The sequence below is a fragment of the Lactuca virosa genome, chromosome 1 (assembly GCF_052849685.1).
Source record: "Lactuca virosa cultivar CGN04683 chromosome 1, Lactuca_virosa_CGN04683_v6, whole genome shotgun sequence".
Classification (NCBI taxonomy): Eukaryota; Viridiplantae; Streptophyta; class Magnoliopsida; order Asterales; family Asteraceae; genus Lactuca; species Lactuca virosa.
The window spans coordinates 57,491,354-57,513,080 of record NC_136426.1 but is presented as its reverse complement, the minus strand read 5'-3'; the positions used below and the strand labels follow the sequence as shown (position 1 = coordinate 57,513,080).

The following is a 21,727-nucleotide window of genomic DNA, read 5'->3' as shown; positions in this document are numbered from 1 at the left end:
TCTGAGACCATATTGGATTCGATTATTATTGTGTTTCACTTTGCATGTTTTGACTTCCATAATAACTAGGTTATTCTTTCCGAATGATTAAGTTATTCAAACCATCCACAGTCGGTCATATGTTGGAAGTAGATATGAATCAAGACTGTCATGAGTTGGTTGTAGAGGTCTAAGATGTTGGACATGGCTACAACACTCATGAGTGCTCATAAGTTATGAGTATTGGATTCAACCCACGCTCACTTGTATCACTTCATGGAATTTATCTCGAGTGATCGTGAGACGGTAATATCATATAAGTCTTCAAACCTAGAGATATGAGTTGTTCCCTATGAGTTGGTTGTGCATTGATTGCACGTAAACGCATCAGTAACTTGATGTTATAAAACGTGCCTTTGTGTATAGTTCAACAAGTAGTAGAAACAAGTATATGAGTCGAAGTTTATCTGTTCCTTCTAGTCCTTGGAGGATTATAAGCGATATCTGGGCCCCTCGATGATTTTGTTTTGACCTATGTACCGGGCCCGGTCAGAACCTAATTGATGTGTTCAATTTAGTTCTTTGTCAAACAAATCGCAAAATCGGGAAACAAACTGCTGGACAATAAGTATGACGTTGTTCCATGTATTTGTCCGGCTGATATCATGAGAACAGAGGATTATATGATCACTTATCTAAAATGGCGCTTCATAGTTCAACAGAGTTTTCGAGAGCTACGATTGCTGGTTGGTTCCTGAAGTAACATACGCAAATACAGTTATTAGACTTATCCAAGTGGGAGACTGTTGGATAAGGTGTCTAAGTCCATAACTTATTTGGTATATACTTGACCCGACCCGGCATGGTCCATTTGGGTTGCACTTCACCCAAACTGTTTATGGATAATTTTATGAGAATTGTATACTTACGATTTATTAATATATTATAAGTTATAATATATTAATATAAAGTCATGTTATTTAATTAGTTTTAATCTTGAATTAATTATGAATTGATTTAGTGATTAAAAGGAAGACTAATTAAATCATGGGCTATTGTATTTATATGGTGTGGGCTAATGCTCATTTGTTAATGGGCTAAGCTTATATGGAAGTCCATGGATGATCCATGGAGCTTTTAACCCATGGATCCTTGGAAGAGGAAAAGACATGGGTTATTAGGGTTTCACCCTAACCATGCACACTATATAAACAAGCTTATGTTGCATGAAAAACCACCTAAGTGTGTGTGTGTAAGTGTGGTGGCCAAAATCAAGAGTTAGTATACTCTCTCATACATTTTCCAAGTTTGTGGTGATTTGTGATTTCCATTTGAGGCATTCACATTATTGGTGCTTGGCTCTCAAACTCCAAGGAATCAACAATCAACAAAAGGTATGTAATTCATCTAGTTCTTTTATGGTTAAAAGTACCCCATGCCATGCTAGATAGGTTATAAACCTTGGAAAATAATATTTTGCATGTATCTTAGACAAACATAGATCCAAGGTTTAATAGGGTTGCATGTACACTTAGGAAGTGTTAGAATGCTCAAAACCCAACACTTAGGAGTGTTAGAATGCTCATAACCCAACACCTAACAGCTACACGGAAGCCATGGCAGGCCCTGAGGCTGCTAAATGGAAAGAGGCTATGGATAGCGAGATACAGTCCATGTATGACAATCAAGTTTGGAACTTGGTTGACAATGTACCTGATCGTAAAATAGTTGGGTGCAAATGGATCTTCAAGAAGAAGACCGACATGGATAGTAATGTACACACTTATAAGGCACGACTGGTTGCAAAGGGTTATTCTCAAACTCCGGGAGTTGATTATGATGAGACCTTTTCACCAGTGGCCAAGATTAAGTCTATTAGGGTCCTGTTAGCCATTGCTGCATTTCATGATTATGAAATATGGCAAATGGATGTCAAAACCGCTTTCCTTAATGGAAAGTTGGCTGAAGATGTTTACATGGTTCAGCCAGAGGGTTTTGTCAGTACAGAGTACCCCAGTAGAGTGTGTAAGCTCGAGAAATCCATTTATGGATTAAAACAGGCACCTCGCAGATGGAATCTTTGCTTTGATTAGAAAGTCAAAGAATTTGGCTTTTCAAGGAGTGAAGATGAATCTTGTGTCTATATCAAGGCTAGTGGGAGTATAGTCAGCTTTTTGGTACTATATGTGGATGACATACTACTCATAGGAAATGACATCCCAACCCTGCAGGAAGTAAAGTCTTGGCTTGGGAAGTGTTTCGCTATGAAGGACCTTGGAGAAGCTGCCTATATCCTAGGGATAAGGATTTTGAGAAACAGGAGTAAAAGACTAATTGGACTTAGTCAAAGCACCTATGTGGACAAAGTGTTGAAAAGGTTCAACATGCATAACTCCAAGAAAGGAGAGTTACCCATCCAGAGTAACGCCAGATTGAGTAAAACACAAAGTCCTAGTACTGAGACTGAGATAGCAGAAATGAGTCGAATACCTTATGCTTCAGCTGTAGGATCGATCATGTATGCTATGATGTGTACTCGACCTGATGTAGCCTTTGCTTTGAGCATGGTTAGCAGGTATCAGGGGAACCCTGGCAAGGCACACTGGACTGCGGTAAAGAATATCCTCAAGTACCTACGGAGGACTAAGGACTGGGTCCTTACCCTCGGTGGCAGTGAGGACTTGAGAGTTGTAGGATACAGTGATGCTAGCTTTCAGACTGACAGGGATAATTTCCGCTCTCAGTCGGGCTGGGTCTTTACTCTAAACGGAGGGGCAATTACTTGGCAAAGTTCCAAGCAGGAGACAGTGGCTGATTCCACTTGTGAATCAGAGTATATAGCAGCAAGCGAGGCAGCAAAGGAGGCTATATGGCTAAAGAACTTCATCGGAGACCTTGGAGTTGTACCAGCTATAAAGGAGCCAATGGAGATTTTCTGTGACAGCAATAGTGCGGTTGCCTTAGCCAAGGAACCAAGAGATCATGGGAGATCCAGACACATTGACAGAAAATATCACTTCATCAGACATCGAATAGAAAAAGGAATCCTCGTGGCAAAGAGGGTATCATCGGATGAGAACCCAGCAGATCCCCTCACGAAGGGACTGACTCGGGCTAAGCATCTCCAGCATGCTCGGAGCATAGGGCTGAAGGATGATATTAGTTTTAGTAGTTAGATTATCTTGAAATTTGTAAAATGTAATTGACATTTGATGATTTATTTATGAGTAAAGTGTTGCTATCTCTTGTCAATCGTTTACTATTATTTCTTTTTGCATGTTTTGACTTCCAGAATAATTATGTTATGGTTTATATCATATTATTCAAACTCTCCAAAGTCGGTCATATGTTGGAAGTAGATATGAATCAAGACTGTCATGGGTTGGCTTGTAGAGGTCTAAGATGTTAGATAAAGCGGGGCTACATCACTCATGAGTGCTCATAAGTTCTGAGTATTGGATTCAACCCACGCTCACTTGTATCACTTCATGGAATTTATCTCGAGTGATCGTGAGACGGTAATATCATATAAGTCTTCAAACCTAGAGATATGATTTGTTGCCTATGAGTTGGTTATGCATTGATTGCACGAAAACGCATTGGTAACTCGATTTTATAAACCGTGCTTTTGTGTGTAATTCAACAAGTAGTAGAGCAAACATATGAGTCGAAGTTTATCTGTTCCTTCTAGGATTAGAAGCGATATCTGGGCCCCTCGATGATTTTGTTTTGACCTATGTACCGGGCCCGGTCAGAACTAAATTGATGTGTTCAGTTAAGTTCTATGTCAAACAAATCGGAAATCGGGAAACAAATGCTGGACAATAAGCAAAACCATGTTCCATGTATTTGTCCGGCTGATATCTAGAACAGAGGGTTATATGATCACTTATCTAAAATGGCGCTTCATAGTTCAACAGAGTTTAAAGAGCTACGATTGCTGATCGGTTCCTGAAGTCATACTTGCAACTATAGTTATTAGACTTATCCAAGTGGGAGACTGTTGGATATAGTGTCTAAGTCCATAACTATATTTGGTATGTACTTGACCCGACCCGGCATGGTCCATTTGGGTTGCACTTCACCCGAACAATTTACGGATAATCTTTTGAGAATAGTATAAGTTATGATTTATTAATATATTATAAGTTCTAATATATTAATATAAAATCATATTATTTAATTAGTGTTGATCTATAATTAATTTAGAATTAATTTAGAGATCAAAAGTATGACTAATTAAATATGGGCTCTTGTATTTATATAGTGTGGGCTAATGCTTATTTGGAATGGGCTAGGCTTGCATGGAAAGTCCATGGATACTCCATGGAGCTTTAACCCATGGATCTCATGGAAATGAAAATACATGGGTATTAGGGTTTACATGGATGTAACCCTAATCCACCACACTATATAAAGGAGGCTTTGGTTCTTGAAATTGGACGAGTTGATGTGTGTAAACTAAGAGGGCCGATTTCAAGAAGTTTGTGACTATTCTCTCAAGTTTCCAAGTTTGTGGTGATTTGTGACTTCCATTTGAGGCATCCACATTATTGGTGCTAGGCTCTCAAACTCCAAGCAATCAACTACTACTGCAAGGTAAGTAATTCTACTAGTTTTATTTGATTCAAGTACCCCATGCCATGCTAGTTAGGATAAGAACCTTGGAAAAATAATTATTTGCATGTATCTTAGTCAAACATAGATCCAAGGTTTCTAGGGTTGCATGTACACCATAGGAGTGTTAGAATGCTGAAAACCCATCAGATCAGTCGTATGTTCAGCAGCGAGGGCGAGGCGTTACCTTCAGCAGGGTTGCGCAGATTATGTCGCTTATGTGATGGATACCCGGGATAAGGGTAAGGAGACAGTTAATGATGTACCGGTAGTGCGAGAGTACCCGGACGTATTACCAGAGGATTTACCTGGGATACCTCCGGAGAGACACGTCGACTTTAGGATTGACCTAGTCCCTGGTGCGGCTCCGATAGCCAAGGAACCATATCGGTTGGCTCCTCCCGAGATGCAGGAGTTGTCTACGCAGCTGCAAGAGCTGCTAGACAAGGGTTTCATTAGGCCGAGCAGTTCACCATGGGGAGCCCCGTTCCTTTTTGTGAAGAAGGATGGGACACATCGCATGTGTATAGACTACCGGGAGCTGAACAAGGTAACAGTGAAGAACCGTTACCCACTCCCGAGGATAGATGATTTGTTTGATCAGCAGTAGGGAGCATCTTGGTTCTCCAAGATTGATCTACGGTCAGGTTATCACCAGATGCGAGTCAGTGACGATGAGGTGCAGAAGACAACTTTTAGGACTCGCTATGGTCATTATGAGTTTGTGGCGATGCCGTTTGGGCTCACCAATGCCCCAGCCGCATTCATGGACCTCATGAACCGCGTGTGCAGACCGATGTTGGATCGGTCTGTAATAGTCTTCATTGATGACATCTTGATTTACTCCAAGACTCAGGAGCAGCATGAGGAGCACCCGAGGGGGTGTTGGAGACACTGAGGAGGGAGAGACTTTTTGCGAAGTTCTCCAAGTGTGAGTTCTGGTTACGCGAGGTACAATTCCTTGGGCATCTCGTCAACCAGAAGGGTATTCTGGTCGATCCGGCCAAGATAGAGGCCGTAATGCAGTGGGAGATTCCGAGGTTTCCATCTGAGATTCGGAGTTTTCTGGGTCTAGCAGGTTATTACTGGAGATTTATTTAGGACTTCTCCAAGATTGTAGTTCCTTTGACCCGACTGACCAAGAAGTCGGTGGTATTCCGCTGGGGGCCCGAGCAGCAGGTAGCCTTCGAGACCCTTAGACAGCGGTTATGCGTGGCACCGATTCTGACTTTGCCAGAGGGAGTTGATGACTTCGTAGTTTACTGTGATGCTTCGGTCACAGGCGTGGGAGCGGTTTTGATGCAGCGGGGCCATGTGATAGCTTATGCGTCGAGGCAGCTGAAGCCTCACGAGGCTAACTATTCGACGCACGATTTAGAGTTGGGGGCTATGGTTTTCGCCTTCAAGATTTGGCGGCATTACCTCTATGGGGTCCGTTGTACCATTTACACGGACCACAAGAGTTTGAGGTACCTCATGGATCAGCCGAATCTGAACATGAGGCAGTGTCGGTGGTTAGATGTGGTGAAGGATTATGACTGTGAGATCCTTTACCACCCGGGCAAGGCCAATGTGGTGGCCGATGTCTTGATCCGCAAGGCGGTAGCGGCCCCAATTCGATACATTTGTCTAAGGATGACAGTGATTACTCCTTTGTTGGAGCATATTAAAGAGCCGCAGGTGGAGGCCCTGAAGGAAGAGCGCCAGAAGTGTGAGAGGATTGTGGGCCGAGTGGCCTCATTTGATTATGACAGTCGAGGGTTGTTGACCCTGCATGGGAGGTTTTGGGTTCCGTACTGGGGCGGAGTACGGCAGGTTCTGATGGATGAGGCCCATAAGTCAAGGTTCTCCATCCATCCTGGGGCGACGAAGATGTACAGAGATCTTCGACCCGATTACTGGTGGCCCTGCATGAAGCGGGACGTAGCTTAGTACGTAGAGAGATGTCTGGCCTGCAAGAAGGTCAAGGCAGAGAACCAGAGGCCTCACGGAAAGATGATGCCGTTGGATATCCCCGTGTGAAAGTGGGAGGACATTACTATGGATTTCATCACTAAGCTTCCTAGGATCGCATGTGGGGTTGATTCGATATGGGTCATCATGGATCGGTGGACCAAGAGCGGTCACTTTATCCCAGTCCAGGAGAGCATATCGGCTGAGAAATTGGCCGAGATTTATGTGCGAGAGGTAGTGGCATGACATGGAGTGCCTGTCTCGGTAGTGTCTGATCGAGATGTCCGTTTTACTTCCAGTTTTTGGAAGCGGTTTCACGACGAGATGGGTACTCGTCTCCAATCCAGCACCGTTTTCCACCCCCAGACAGATGGACAGAGCGAGAGGACGATTCAGACTCTCAGGGACATGCTTCGTGCATGTGTTTTGGATTTCGGTGGTAGTTGGGATACGTATCTTCCGTTAGCGGAATTTTCATATAACAACAGTTACCACGCTAGTATAGACCAGCCTCCCTTCGATATGCTCTATGGGAGGAAGTGTAGGACCCCAATCTGTTAGAGTGAGGTCGGTTAGAGGGTTATGGGGAGTACAGAGGTGGTACTCAAGACCACAGAGAGGATCCAACAAGTACGGAGCACGCACCAGACTGCTCAAAGTTGGCAAAAGAGTTACGCCGACAAGCGACGTTCAGACTTGGAATTTCAGGTAGACGATATGGTCCTCCTGAAGGTGTTACCTTGGAAAGTTGTCATCCGGTTCCGGAAGCGGGGCAAGTTGGGCCCAAGGTATATCAGTCCTTTCAGGGTTATAGCCTGGGTGGGTAAGGTGGCATATCGACTGGATCTTCCGGTAGAGCTCAGCCAGATCCACAACACTTTCCACGTTTCTCATTTGCGGAAGTGCTTAGTGGATGAGTCGGCAATTGCACCTTTAGAGGACATTCAGGTGGATGATAGCCTAAACTACATCAAGAAACCAGTGGCTATCCTCGACAGGAAGACGAAAGAGCTGAGGAAAAAGAGAGCGGAGCTGGTGAAGGCGTAGTGGCAGCACCGTAAGGGCTCGGAGTGGACCTGGGAGCCCGAGGAGGAGATGAAGGAGCACTACCCGGAGTTGTTTTCGGATGCAGCAGACTTCGAGGACGAAGTTTGATTCAAGTGGGGGAGAATTGTAACATCCGTCTCTCGAGGTATTATTTAATTTAAGTAATTAATATTTGTTAATTGGACTAATAATGAGACAAGTGAATTTTTGGAGTAGACCTTAGCAAAGTGGGCCAAATATTTGGGCCGCCCATAAGACGTACGCTGGGCGTAGCCTTGGTGTACGCAGGGCGTAGAGGCACACATTAGATGCGGGGGACGTGCGCACGTACGCGCAGCGTACGTGAGCAGATGCCAAAACCCTAATTTTTAGGGTTTAAGACATATAAATACCCCATTATAGCCACCCCTAGCCTCCTTACCAGTCCCTCACCCTCAGAAAACCCTAATACGCCCTCATACTCCATTGTTGTGTGTGTTTGACCTTTTGAGCTTATTTTTGGTGAAGAAAAGCTTGGAAGAAGAGAAGAGGAGTTGAAGAAGAAGAACTTGAGTATCTTGAGCTCAAGGATCTGGGACTATTTCATCTTTTGGCTCTCAAAGGATATATAAAGCTTCCAACTTTCCTTTTGAGCTTATTTAGCCAGTACGCTTAGCGTACAGAGGAGTACGCCCCGCGTACTCAACAATATTGGGTTTTTATCTTTTGGGCCTCACTTTGGGCCAACTATTGGACTTATCAGTTATTGGGCCTTAGTAGGCCATCAGAAGTCAGATTTTGGACTAAGGACATGGTTGGGCTTAGGGAAAGCCCATTTGAGAAGTTGGGCCCAATTTAGAAAATTGGGCCATTAGTGGGATTAGAAAGATTAGTTGGAATTGGGCCTTGGATATGGTCCAAAATTAGATCAGGGGTAAAATGGTCATTTTACCCTTAAAAGGATTCTCAGTTTTCTGACTAAATATTATTGTATAGAGTTAGCCGGGAAGTCGTGGGAGCAGCCAACAGAGATTCCTCACGCACGAGTTCAACATCCAGTTTGAGAGGTGAGTTTCCTTTAGTAGGAACGGGTCTACGACACAAAGGTCGTCCCGTAGTATGATTATGTTAGTAGCTGAGTGTGGGCGAGGCCCCTATCTCCTAGTTAGCCGAGTGTGGGCGGGGCCCGTATCTCACAGTTTAGTTTGGTTATGGATATATGCCTAATTGATAGAATTAGTTATACTTGCTGTGATACTTGTATATATGTGTAGTAGCTGAGTGTGGGCGGGGCCCGTATCTCATAGTAGCCGAGTGTGGTCGGGGCCCGTATCTCGTAGTAGTTGTGTGTGGGCGGGGCCCGTATCTCCCAGTTAGCAGAGTGTGGGCGGGGCCCGTATCTCCATGAGTGTGGGCGGGGAACGTATCTCTTAGTAGCATGTTATATGTGTATGGTATGTGGTAGATTGGGTAGACTCACTAAGCTTAGTGCTTACTGTGACAACCCGAATCTTTTTCCGTTAAAGATAACCGTTTTCCGTTAAATAAATTACGAATTTTAATTGTCCCGTTAAATTCTTATAGTTTAGAAGATCGTTTTTATAAGAGTCGGAAACAAAATCACGCGAAAACCCGAATTTCCTTCAAAATATCATCGAAAATTGGCCTGACTGGTGTTCACGGCCGTAAACCCGTTCACGGATGGCCCCACCACCGACCACGAAAACCCCCTATATATATGAGCTCCTACCCCTTATTTACACTTTTCTGGCCGAAAACTCCCCCGTTCTCTCTCTAACCTCTCAACCGCAAACACCAAAATACCCTCTTTTCTTCCGAAAATCATCAACAATCACCTTTGGGTGTTGTTGTGGAGCTTCTAGGACGTGTTTTTCATCGGATCAAGCATTGTTGTTCTTGAGTTCACGGCCGAGAACCCTTCAAATGGCCACAATATGTTCACGGCCGTGAACCCTTCAAACATTCATATTTCCTTCAAGAACACCGTTCACAGCCGTAAACCCTTCAAGGGGCTGTTCACGGCCGTAATCCCCTTCACGGCCGCAAACCTTCCCAAGTCGTGAACTTGGCTGAAAACCCGCTTTCTCCGATTCAATCGAGTCCCGGTAACATTCTTAAACCAAAAGCAAGTGTTTTTCCAACACTATAAATAATGGTTTCACTGATAATAGCACATATGTATTTAATTGTTATTAGGGTCCCGTTAGTGCCGCGTACATCAACCCAAGGGTCTTCATTCACAGTTTCGTTGTCTGACACTTTCACGCAACTAACGGTGAGTTCATTCCCCTATACTTTTACAGTTTTTAATACTTTCAGGGGGACAGTATAAGCCAAACACAAATGATTTTTGTGAATTTATACAAAAGGATTCTGAAACGATTAAAAATTGATGCAATTAATACATCCATACGTTCTTCACATTTTATAAAATATTTAGATATTTGATCCCTTTTGAATTATGCTGAGTATAAGGGACGTTTTCAACTTACTGCCAAATTGCATAGTTTTCAGATCAATTCATGAACCAAATACATAATATTCATGCAAACTATAATAGGTATAGTTTGGGGTTTTCGATATACGGTTTTACAAATTCAGAGCTTATACATTGTTAAACATATAAACTATGACCGACTTAGTTTATGATATTCTAGGGTAGCAAGAAGACTTTATTAAATAATTATTTAAGTATAATTATTACCCTATAAAGTATACAAATGGATTTATATACAATAAATCAATACAGAACCACACGTAAACTAGTTAATACAGGATTGTGAGACAACTCTTCAAAATGTACCTGTCGGGGTATAGATTAAATCCTATCTTTTAGTATAATCAGAGTCTGCTGGAGGGAGAGCGTGAGAATTGTGAATAGATCTATTCGGGACTGACAATCCCACACCTAAATTGCTAGCTACAGTTAGGCAGTCATGCCTGGGGTGACAAATATCATACCGCCCGACGCCTGAAGAACGTCGTAGAGGTCATCAGTCATATCAAGCATGGTTATACAACTCAAAATAGTATAAATTAACCTTTTGTTTACGGGATTTCATTCTTCATTAGTTTTATTTTAATTAATAGAACTACTATACATTAAACTGGAGGATTTCATGGGATAAATACTTGGTTTTATTGTAAGTAATGAAACTACTTAACATACTGGTGGTAACCAGGGTTTTCCAACATAACAGTCTATACATGCTGGTGATAGCCAGGGTTTTCATAAACAAAAAGGGGTTTTACATTCAAAACAATATTATACAATTCATTCGGTGGTAAACATGCATTCGAACTAATACATTATGGAACACTGTAATCAAATTCATATGTTAGAAAATATTGGATTTTCTTGGAAACATACAACCCTTTTCACTGATTCATTAACAGGTTTTCATTACCAAAAACATGCTTATGAACTCACCAGCTTTTATGCTGATACTCTTTTTTCAAAATCGCTTGTATTATCAAGAAATCATTAGACAGGTACCTCAACGGACTTTTGAGAAGACGGAGTACGTAGAGTCACATATTTATTTTTGCTATACTTTTGATGTATATGAATATGAATCAAATAGATGTAAACACCTTTCATATATATTCAATGTGATGGTTGTGTTTACTTTGATTACTATGATGCAATTGTTGTGATACTACACATGATGTCATCCACTCCCGAACGTTTCCGCCATTTCGGTTTGGGGGTGTGACATCTGTCCTACCCCTCCTACCACTATCACATAATATCATAGCATACTAACACATAAAAGCATAATAGATAGTGGCATACCAAACAATTATCACAAATACAATCATCTCTACTATAATCTCCTACTAATGGGCCGACATTGGTGCCTTAGACCCACTTCTACTGGAAGGTAACTCACCTCAACTGCCGTAGAGTAGCTGAACTATCCTCGAATCTGAAATCAAACCCACTCAAACTGCTACACATAAAAGATTTCCTCAAATTATCCTTTCATACTCATAACCCCATTAGGGTCAACCTTGGTCAAAGTCCAAGTCTGGTGGTTGTCGAGGCCAACAAAATAAATAACCCTAATTCTTTTACACTAAAATAGTTTATGGTAAAGGGTTCGAATCCGCGGAGATTGGTTCAATTTAATAACTGTATGAAAAATCTCTTTGCAAAAGTGCTTGTAAAATGACAATAAAAATAAAAATGGGGGTTTTGGTCTTTTAAAATACTTGAAATAAACTAGAATTAAACTAAGATTTAAATGGACCATCTCAACAAAAACAATAATTTGATATAAAATCAATAAGAGAAATATGGTTGACTTAAAGTTTCCTCACTTTGACTATTGATGAACATATCATTAGAATCCAATGGTGCAATACTTGTTTTATATCCTTAATTTGGCTATAGTAATCCAAGAAGCCTGAGATTACCTAGAATTTTCTCTGTTATTAAAATGGTTAGAGAAGTTCATAACAATTTCCTTAGTCAAAGTCACAATTTCCATTAAACATGTAATTAGTGAAAGTCAACTAGCATTAAGAACTAAAAAGTCACCAAATCCAAGAGGAGTCAAATGCTTTCACTACCATGTTGGAGAAAATGTTTTTTTATGATTGTGTGAACCAAAACTAACACAATAATCATTTGTTTCTTGCTAATTTGAGGATCCTTTACTTAATCAAGAAATTTGCCAACTAATCACCACAAACACATTTAAACTCATGAATAAAAACATACAAGTACTGATAAGATGTTAAAACACAAAACATTTCCATAAGGATTCAAGAACAAATTCATGAAATCTTCAACATTCAACAAAAGTTCAAAGGATTCCACAAAAGTCAACCAAGTTTTGTTTAGCCAAACATGCTTAAACTCAAGAAAACAAAGTTAGAAAAGATCGTACCAAACATTTAACAAGAATCAAGAGGTGAAAAGATGAAGTACTTCAAGGTTTTTTTGGTCTTCAAAATGCTCCAAAATCTCCAAAGAAATGTTGTATTTTCGGATGTGCAAGAGTTGGCTAAAGTGGCACACCAACCTTCCCAATATAGAGCTTCAAATGAAATTCTGAAAATGCCCCAGCAGGAACCCACGTGGGCCGCGTGGGTATCTTACGCGGGCCGCGTGAAAGTGACGGAGATTGGGCTTCTTCCAATTTTGGGCCTCCACAACTTAACTCATTGGCCCAGTTCGAGTCCAACCAGCTTCTAGCCCATTTTTCTTCAAGATTTCTTCATTTTAAGACCAATTGGCCTTTTCTAAACGATCCATAGCTTCCGTAATCGCCCGATCATCAATCTTCGCATACTCGAAAATTCTCCCGCATCTCGCAAATTTAAAGTTTAATTCTTCCAAGCCTTCAAATAATTGACAAGCCCACTCCATGCATCATCTCCATAGCCATCAAGCCCAAAATCCTTGTTGTCCTCCAAGTCCAATTTCTTCCCAAAGATCCCGCTCCGCTAGTCTCCTTAAAATCTGCAATTATACTCACGGAACTAGAAAGTACCCGAAAGTGGTCATAAAATAACAAAAAGAAAAATATGCATGGAAATTAACTAAAATGTGAATGAAATATGCTAAAATAAACTATAAAAAGAAGTAAATAAAATGAAACCATCAAAGTCAAAGTCAACATTTTGGTCAAAGTCAACGTTATGGTCAAAGTCAACATTTTGGGTTGACTCAACTCGCCGAGTTGGTCCATCAACTCGCTGAGTTCCATAAATCATAAACTCTGAAATCATGATCCAACTCGTCGAGTTTTCCTCCAACTCGCCGAGTTCCTCATTCTTAACAGAAACGAGACTTCCTAACACAACTCGTCGAGTTCCCTTGTGGACTCGTCGAGTTCCATGTACATATTCGGGAACGTTCGACCAAACTCGTCGAGTTCCTATATGAACTCGTCGAGTTCCTTGCATTTCTAGTCTATTTAGTCCTTTTCTCATATTTAAGGTTCCATAATACAAATCCATATTGTTTCCATTACCCATTTCTGTAAATTTGACAACTTGATGGCTTTGTATGCCTCAAATAGACCCAAAGTCGAGATATAGCAACCTACTATCATGGAGATGGCCTTTTCTTGGACAAGGACGGGTTTAAGACCCTTTTTATGATTCTAAGGGCCATATAACACTGGAAATGGGAACCCTTAGCATAAGATCCATGAAGGGCATCATGATTCCCACAATGGGGTCCAAAAGACCCATAAATCAAAACTAAAAGAGATCTAAGCTATGAATCATCAAGGTGAGGACTTTTTACCTCAAAATACGGCCAAAGATGGACGAAATCTTAGATCTAATGCTCCTCTTCAAGCTTGATGACTTCTAGTTCTTCCAACTCCTTCACCAAGCACAAAAACACACACAAATCCACTCAAAACTTCAAGTTTCTCACCAAAGAGCTCACAATGCGATTTAGGGTTTTAGGGAGGCTGAAGGAAAGGATTAAGTCCTTTAAACATGGTGCAAAACCCTGAAAATTAGGGTTTCACTCTGGCAATCCTACTCGTCGAGTTGAGGCTCTCAACTCGTCAAGTAGGCTTCGAACCCCGCGTCCAAGTTTCGTTCCTACTCGACGAGTTTGGGGCCTCCAACTCGTCGAGTTTCTATACAAAAGAGAATAAATTTTATTTAAAATACATACCAGGAACCGGACGTTACATATCGACTTCCCAATTAACTGGTGGATTTTTTGCAGTTTCCACGTCTACATATCCACCGGCAACGTCAAAATGTTCTTTCACATCATGATTGTGTTCTTTATATGCTCTTTGGCAGTCGGCTTGGACAGTCGCTCGAACATCTTCCCATAAAGTTGTATCCTGATAGCAATGAAAATCAAAATATATCTGCAAAAAAAGAACATAAATGATTAGTAAAAGAAATATCTAAAAAGTATAAAATTTAATCCAGTTTATGAGACGAGTCCAATCCATTTTTTAATCTGAAATACGAAACCGATTTTGACTCGGTCAGGTTTGGTCAAAAAACGATTTTTACCAAGTCCAGTTTTCAGATCGGATACATACCAAGGATCCGATTTTCATGTGTATCTCTACTCATCATATATGAATGGATTGTGGAACATTTTCAAAAGGAATCTCTAGCCAACCAACACATGTCACTAAGGGAACTTAAAGTTGTTGTCACCAAGAAATTCAACATTTATGTCGGTTTATGACAAAGAAACATGCACCAAATGAACTTGAAGGGTCTTTGAATGAACATTATGCCATATTATGAAGTTGTGGGGAAGAAATAAATAGGTCAAACCATAGTTCCACAATTAAAATAGATGTCGACATAATTCATATTGGAACTACTTATTTTGATAAGTTCTATGTATATCTTAAAGGGATAAAACATAGATGTTCACAGAAGCATGTATCAAGTTATTAGTTTAGATGGTTGCTTTTTGATAGGAATGTGTACTAAAGAATTGTTTTCAGGTTAGGGAAGTGACGAGAACAATCAAATCTTATCCCATGGCGTGGTGTTGTTTATGTGGAAAACAAATATAATTGGAAGTGATTCTTTAAGATATGGTTTTGATATTCATATTCGTATGGGCAGTGGGCTAAGGCCCTGTTTGATGTATGTCTGACCGAGTCAGGTCAGACATTTTTGGCTGACTCGGTCAGCTGAAGTTGTTTGATAAACGAAATTTTGGTAGCTGACTCGGTCAGTAAGATCTGAGTGAGAAAGAGGTCGTGAGTTAGCTGACTGAGAAACGGAGAAAGGCTTTCCAAACTTACACATGGGCTTTAAAAATACTAGAGTGGAAAAGAGGGTGATGGGAATCGAACCCATCAGCTCACATTCACAAACCAACATATTTACCACCAAACTAGAGGCTTTCTTTTGCTATAGTTGCTCAAACGTTTTATATATTGTATAGCATTGATTTATTATTATTATTATTATTATTATTATTATTATTATTGCATAGAAACGTATAGAGCATCATGGTAAAATGGTCATTTTGCATCAGTCAGCACATTCAGTCAGATGTACAATCAAACAATATGGTTTCTTACTTAGTCAGAATTTCTTACTGAGACAGACGTTTTTCAGTCAGCAACTATCAAACGGGGCCTAACTTTCATTTCAGAACAACACAATGTTTTTTTTTTCCCTAACACTTCATTTTCATGTATTTTTATATTTGCATCATTTCTTTCATTCCAACACAAGGGTTTCGCTACATTGTTCACGGTAAAACCCATAATTTACTACCAATATACACAATTATTAAAATTGAATTTATATAGTTTTTCCACTAAATAAGTAACAAAATTTTAATTCCTTTAAATTCAAAATTTTTCGCACTCAATTTTGCTGATAAAATTTATTTCCTTTCAATTTGGGTGTTAAAATTGAAGTTATTTTCAAAATAATTCCCGAACCAAACGCTCCTTTAATTACACTCTCAAATCTCACATTCAATCTTCCGACGAATACCCTTGCGCATCCTAGGAAATTACTATTTTGCCATCCATTAAAACGCGCGTCGTTTTGTGATCTCATGTCTTAAACCTCTGCCGCCTGTCATGAAAGGAGAAGTATGACACGTCATCACATGGCCCCTAATGGATCCACATGTCCTCTGACATCAGCTTATTTTGGTCCCCACACCGAACCCTTTAAAACTCCCATCCAGCCCTAAGCGCCAAAAAGCACCTCTCTCTTTTTCTCTCTCCTTCTTCCCCGATCAAGAACTCGCTCCCATCACTCGGAAGTATGAACGTACAAACCTTACTATTACAATCGTTTGTTTATCTATGAATTTGTATATAATAGCTGTAATTTATGATTATCCCTTGAATTTCATCTCTGTGCTGCTCTGATTGTCGCTATTTATGTTGTTGATCGTTTGTATAGTAACTGATCGTCATCCAGCGGATTTTTATTGCTATTGTTTTTTTGTTGTTCCATGATTCTGATGAACAGACGATCGTTAGGTTTCGTAGTCCCTAAGCTAACTGTGGCTGTAATTTGTTTCGCATTCATCACTATCATGTGACTTGGTTGGTGTTTAAGAGTTCATACTTTAAGCGTTTCGGGTTCTTTTTTTGAAGCTTGATGATCGGAAGGGTTTCTGCTCTTTTATTACTCGTTCTTTTATGTTCTTTCCCCTAAATGATTTTGATAAGAATGCATGATTGTGTGTGTTTTGACTATTTACTAATTCATCTCTATTAGTTGGGGGTTTTGTTTTTGTTTGTGTTTTTGGGGTTAATTACCCTAATTTAGGGGTCTGATGGCTCTAGGAGATGATTAGATTCTACAAACACGTACGCTTCACTGGTCAATACATTTGTGAATGTGATTATCAAGTGGTGTTTTCTGCGTTATTAAGTTAAAAGACATGTATAGCGATTATGCTGTTCTCATTTTTAGTGAATCATTGACAGAATCATCTGATGATGGGAAGTAGAAGAACAAATGAGAAGGACCAACCCCCTACCTTTACTAATTCAGTAATACAAGCAAATTGCATTGCTTCAAATACACAATCAACCAGCAATGCGACTTTTCAAGAAGCAAATGTTTCTGCAGGTCATTTTGAGTCCATCCCAGATTCTCCCCTCCTGATCTCCCCTGGTTGGGAGAATATGTATTCAATGAATCAGCCAATTACCCAAAGGATGCCTGAAACTAGTGGAAACCCCATGGCTTATCTCATGAACCCTAGTAGCTTCCAGAACCCCCAACTTAACCTGAATTCCAGTACTGCAAACACAGACCTTCCAGAAGTTCCATTAGTACCTGAATGGAACACGAAATGGAGTCCACAGTTTATCAATCAAGGACACAATGCCATTTTAGCTGGTGGGATGAACAATGGAGCTGTCATTAGTAACTTTGAGAACCCATGGTCTAGTAAGAATCCAACTACTGCTAGAAACTTTGCTGGAGATCTTCAGATGAACAGACAGGCTGGAGAATCAAAATTTGGACCTTTTAATAGACCACAGTTAGATGGACATTTTGCTCACTCGCCTTTGCATTATCGCCCTAGAGACACTGCACCAATTCATACTCAAAACAATGTCAACTTCAATAACAGTCAATGTGGGGTTCAAGGAAAAGTTGAGAGGAGTTTCCTGAGTCTTGGCATTGGTGGCACTGAAGAAGCCATACCTACCTCTCAACCAGGCAGCAGAGAGACTTCTGACAAGCTAAAAGAAGCAGCTTCAGCTGAGTTAAAAATGGCTCGTGCTCGGAAAGCTATGGGTCAAAGTCAAACTTTAAATGCTAACTTTCCAGGTTTCCAGAGAAGCACTAGTGGTTTCTCTAATCAATTGGATCGAATAACCTCAACTGGAAATGAGGTTGGAGTTCATTGTACTCCAAATAGTGGGCCAGGTTCTAGCCCTTATCATATTTTAGAAATGCAACAAAATGATATGCAGCATGGCATTTCTAGGCATGATGATAGCAACTCAACTTTTCTGAGCAGCAGGAATGCAGGTTATGGTGATGTGAATCATTATAGAGCCTCTGTAGGTAATCAAGCTGTGCATTCAGGAACAATTGGTGGCAATTCAGCTCAATTCCTTAATTCCCAGCAACATGGTTTGAATAGGGTTGTGCAAGAATCTGCTAAGCCTTCATATACCATGTCTCATACACCTTCCGGGAAGCTACAGAATATTCGTTTCAAAACTACAAACACCCTACCATCAGAGAGTTCCATGAATTCTTCTCTCAAACTTGGAAGTGGTTCTACTTCTACCAGACAGAATTATGCAGGTAAGCAAAGTGATTGTTTTCAGTTTAGATTAGGTTATCCTTATTGAATCAATATGTTTTCTTGTAGGAAAACATCCATATTTACAGAATCACATGCCTACCCAAGGTCCTGGGGGTGGTCTGCTTTCACAGAACCAGAGGACAGCAGTGCCTCAAGTATCTTGGGTTAGCAGTGGTCAAGGTGTAACAGATCTCCCATTCCCAAAAAGGCTGGGAGTTGAGGTTAATGGGAGAGATAGCCCTCAATCTGCTGAGAGACAAATAAGCTTGCAGACAACTAGTGCAGGTATCCTGAGTGACATAGACTCTTTTTATACAGTTATAGACAACAAGTTAAGTCTTACTATCATGTGAGATTAATTTTGATTTTCAGGTCAAAGTCAAACACGTCAATATCCAGATAATGTTGTCCGACCTTCTATTGGTATGACTACTTGCTCTCCTTCCCCATATCATTGGGTGAGCTTTTTAATTTCTTGAGATTGTTTTTATGACAATCAGATCGAATTGATGCAGCACCTGTCAGTTATCCGTTGAATCCTCAAGGCCCCCTTTTCAGTCATGGTAAATAAAAACCTAAGAAGTGTATGTATACAGTTGGATATATTGCATACATATTTGATTTTTTTTTTTTTTTTTTTTTTTTTGGTCTTATCTAGGCCAATCTCAAATGGTTCAGCTTCCTAATGATCCTAGAGGACAAGCTTCTACAACTTCTGTTGATGGTCTCTCTAATAAGTCTAAGTATTATGCGAGACCATATCACAAGAGAAGTGCAGTGGCCCCACCTTCAGGTCCCCATTGGGTTCAACGCCAGAAGATGTCACATCCAACAACTACTCATCATTCGATGCCAATCCGATTCCCCACAAAACCAGCTGCTCCTGTAACAACCAATCTTGTTCATCCTTCCATACCAATCTACCAATCACAATCACAGACTCAACAACGTGTTCGTGCTCTTATGCATCCTTCTATGCCTTACACATCAAATTTTAGACCTCGTGTTCCTGTGACAGCTGCTCCTACTCCTACAGTCTCTCATATTACATGGAAAGGTACACTATCGTTTCTTACTCTTAATATTTCTTCATATATATGACATGGTAACTAAACATATTGTGTTTGATTATAATATGCCAGATCCTGAGACAAGTCCTCCTGAATTGACAAAATATAAATGCTTGCTATGCAAGAGGGACCTCTCTTTAACATCAGAAGGTGCAGTATACCAGCCTACAGCACCACCAGCAGTTGCTGTTCTTCCTTGTGGCCATACTTTTCATGATCAATGTTTGCAAAAAATCACTCCTCAAGACCAAGCAAAAGATCCTCCTTGCATTCCTTGCGCCATTGGTGAAAATTAGGTCCCATCTCTATTCTCTAACCCTACTTTTTATGGGTCCTTATATAAATATATACATATTAAACATATAGATAGATGATGATATTTGAGATCAATTGGATGATTTTTGTTCTAATCACATAACTCAAAACTCTGCTAAACTCGTAGAGAACTGAAAATATTTGATTTAGACCGGGTATTTTGGGTTTGGAACGTGATTCTCATTTCAATTGAGTACATATTTTGAGTTCTTCGGTCTTGTTTGAAATATATTGGATGATTTATTTAACAAAATGTACATAAAGTTAGGAATCTAACTTGCCAATTTTTGGTAGTCAGCTTTTGAATTTTGTATATCGTATACAAGAAAACAAGAGTTTTTTCTTATGGAAGATTTATGGAAGATTTAAAGGAAACCATTTAAATATAGGGATAATGACATAAAAACCATAGTCACATAGTTCGTGGTACGGTCCGGTACGGGAACGCGGTTCGCCAGTTAGGACGTATCGGATACGGTGGGGGTAGGTTCATTTCGGTACATCCGGGTACGGTGTACCATAGATTCCGATACGGTGTACCATGTTCTAAACATAACTCAAGCAAAGTCGACTAACAAAACATAACTTCTAAACGTGCAAAGACTTACAAAAATCATTTTCAAAGATAAATCAATAAAGAAAGGATATATAGGAGAGAGTCAATATAGCATAGAAGTAGAACTGTGGTGATGTTGGACTAGTGGCATGGCTATTATAATTATTAAAATTGATTAGAAGAATCAGATGTAGAAGTCCAAACATTAGAAATTGAATCGACGAATTGAATCAAGAAATCAAGCGTCGACGACTTTTTCCAGATGAAATCAATTCCCCGCCTAAACACATATCGGCGTTCCAGAACCAAAATTGCCGATCCCAATCACGATTCTGTGCAATCCGATTCACCAATTTCATGTTTCAAGTATCGATTTAGATAAATGGTGGGATCGCAAGCAAGACGTACCACATGGCGTTTCTGTCGGCGTTTGGTACGCAATCGTACCGCGTTTGGGATCGGGCCGTTTGGAACGTGGATCGTGACTACTTTGGCGAATCCTGTGACTATGATAAAAACCCTTAAGTTTGTAAGTTTTACGGTTGTACCCTTTTGCATATTTTAGGTTCATTAAAACCCGATATTTACAACCTTTTTTTTTACCTTCTGGTTTATTAAAGCCTTGAGTTTGGTAGAAATGTTCGATTCTACTTTTTTTTTTGTTCATAAAAGCCTTTAAGTTTAGTTTTCTAATTCGTTAAAGTCCTTAAGTTTGGCAAAAAAAAAATTCAGTTTTACCAAATAAGTTTGTAAGGGTAAGATTGAAAAAAAAAAGTTGCAAATTTGAGACATTAATAGATCTAAAATACGAGTTTGGGTAAAACCGACAAAAACTGATAAAGTTAAGGGTTTTTATGGTATTTACCCTTTAAATATTTGTATACAGATTGTGCAAATAATACACAAATCATTGGGCGCCCATGTAAACCTACTACAATCATTCACAACTCACTAGTGACAACTTATTTGATATTTATAGAAACAAATCCATGTGAAGGACGGACTTTGTTTCCTTGGTGTTTAAAAATATATGTTTGGATTTAAACAGTAAACCCATTTATGTTTCATTATGATTTGATTATCTGGGGACTGGGTCCTCAAAATCTTTTCCAAAAAATATTACAATTGGCATGTAGTTTATTGATAAGGTGTACAATAATTAACAAAAAATAGTAATAAATAAAATGAGTCAAAGGAGCTGAATGTTTTCTAAAATGTATTTAGGTCTTTATAAGTCTCTAATTTTTTTTATGTAACGAGTTAGATTAGTTTTAACAATATTATCTTTGTAATTATATTTGACATGTTAATCATTTATTTAAAATATACAAAAAGAGGTGATTGAAGCCACACTTAAACATTACCCGTTTTCATCAAAACCTATTTTGACCGGTTACCTAATTCGTCCGAACTGTTCGTTTTGATTTTTGA

The 21,727-nt window shown here is 39.8% G+C and overlaps 1 protein-coding gene across 3 annotated transcripts; it reads left to right on the top strand.

The window, feature by feature from the left end:
• The first annotated feature begins 16,158 nt into the window (after positions 1–16,158).
• Positions 16,159–19,950, top strand: LOC145133661 (uncharacterized). Of its 3 annotated transcripts, none has more exons than XM_079068754.1 (7): positions 16,159–16,336; positions 17,013–18,354; positions 18,422–18,640; positions 18,728–18,778; positions 18,856–18,918; positions 19,014–19,412; positions 19,498–19,950. In XM_079068754.1, exons 2-7 carry the CDS (start codon positions 17,022–17,024, stop codon positions 19,719–19,721), a joined length of 2,289 nt encoding a protein of 762 aa, XP_078924880.1. In that variant the 5' UTR covers positions 16,159–16,336; positions 17,013–17,021; the 3' UTR covers positions 19,722–19,950. The 3 variants fall into 3 exon arrangements, with proteins under 3 accessions (XP_078924880.1, XP_078924825.1, XP_078924759.1); XM_079068699.1 differs by having other exon boundaries at positions 16,310–16,344; positions 18,871–18,918; XM_079068633.1 differs by having other exon boundaries at positions 16,310–16,344.
• The last annotated feature ends 1,777 nt before the right edge of the window (positions 19,951–21,727 follow it).

What these genes read in the sequence shown, in the direction of transcription:
- LOC145133661 (XM_079068633.1), top strand. An exon ending in CTTGCAGACAACTAGTGCAG is followed by an intron (nt 18,641 to 18,727) that starts GTATCCTGAGTG and finishes TTTGATTTTCAG; the next exon opens with GTCAAAGTCAAACACGTCAA. An exon ending in TGTTGTCCGACCTTCTATTG is followed by an intron (nt 18,779 to 18,855) that starts GTATGACTACTT and finishes TATGACAATCAG; the next exon opens with ATCGAATTGATGCAGCACCT.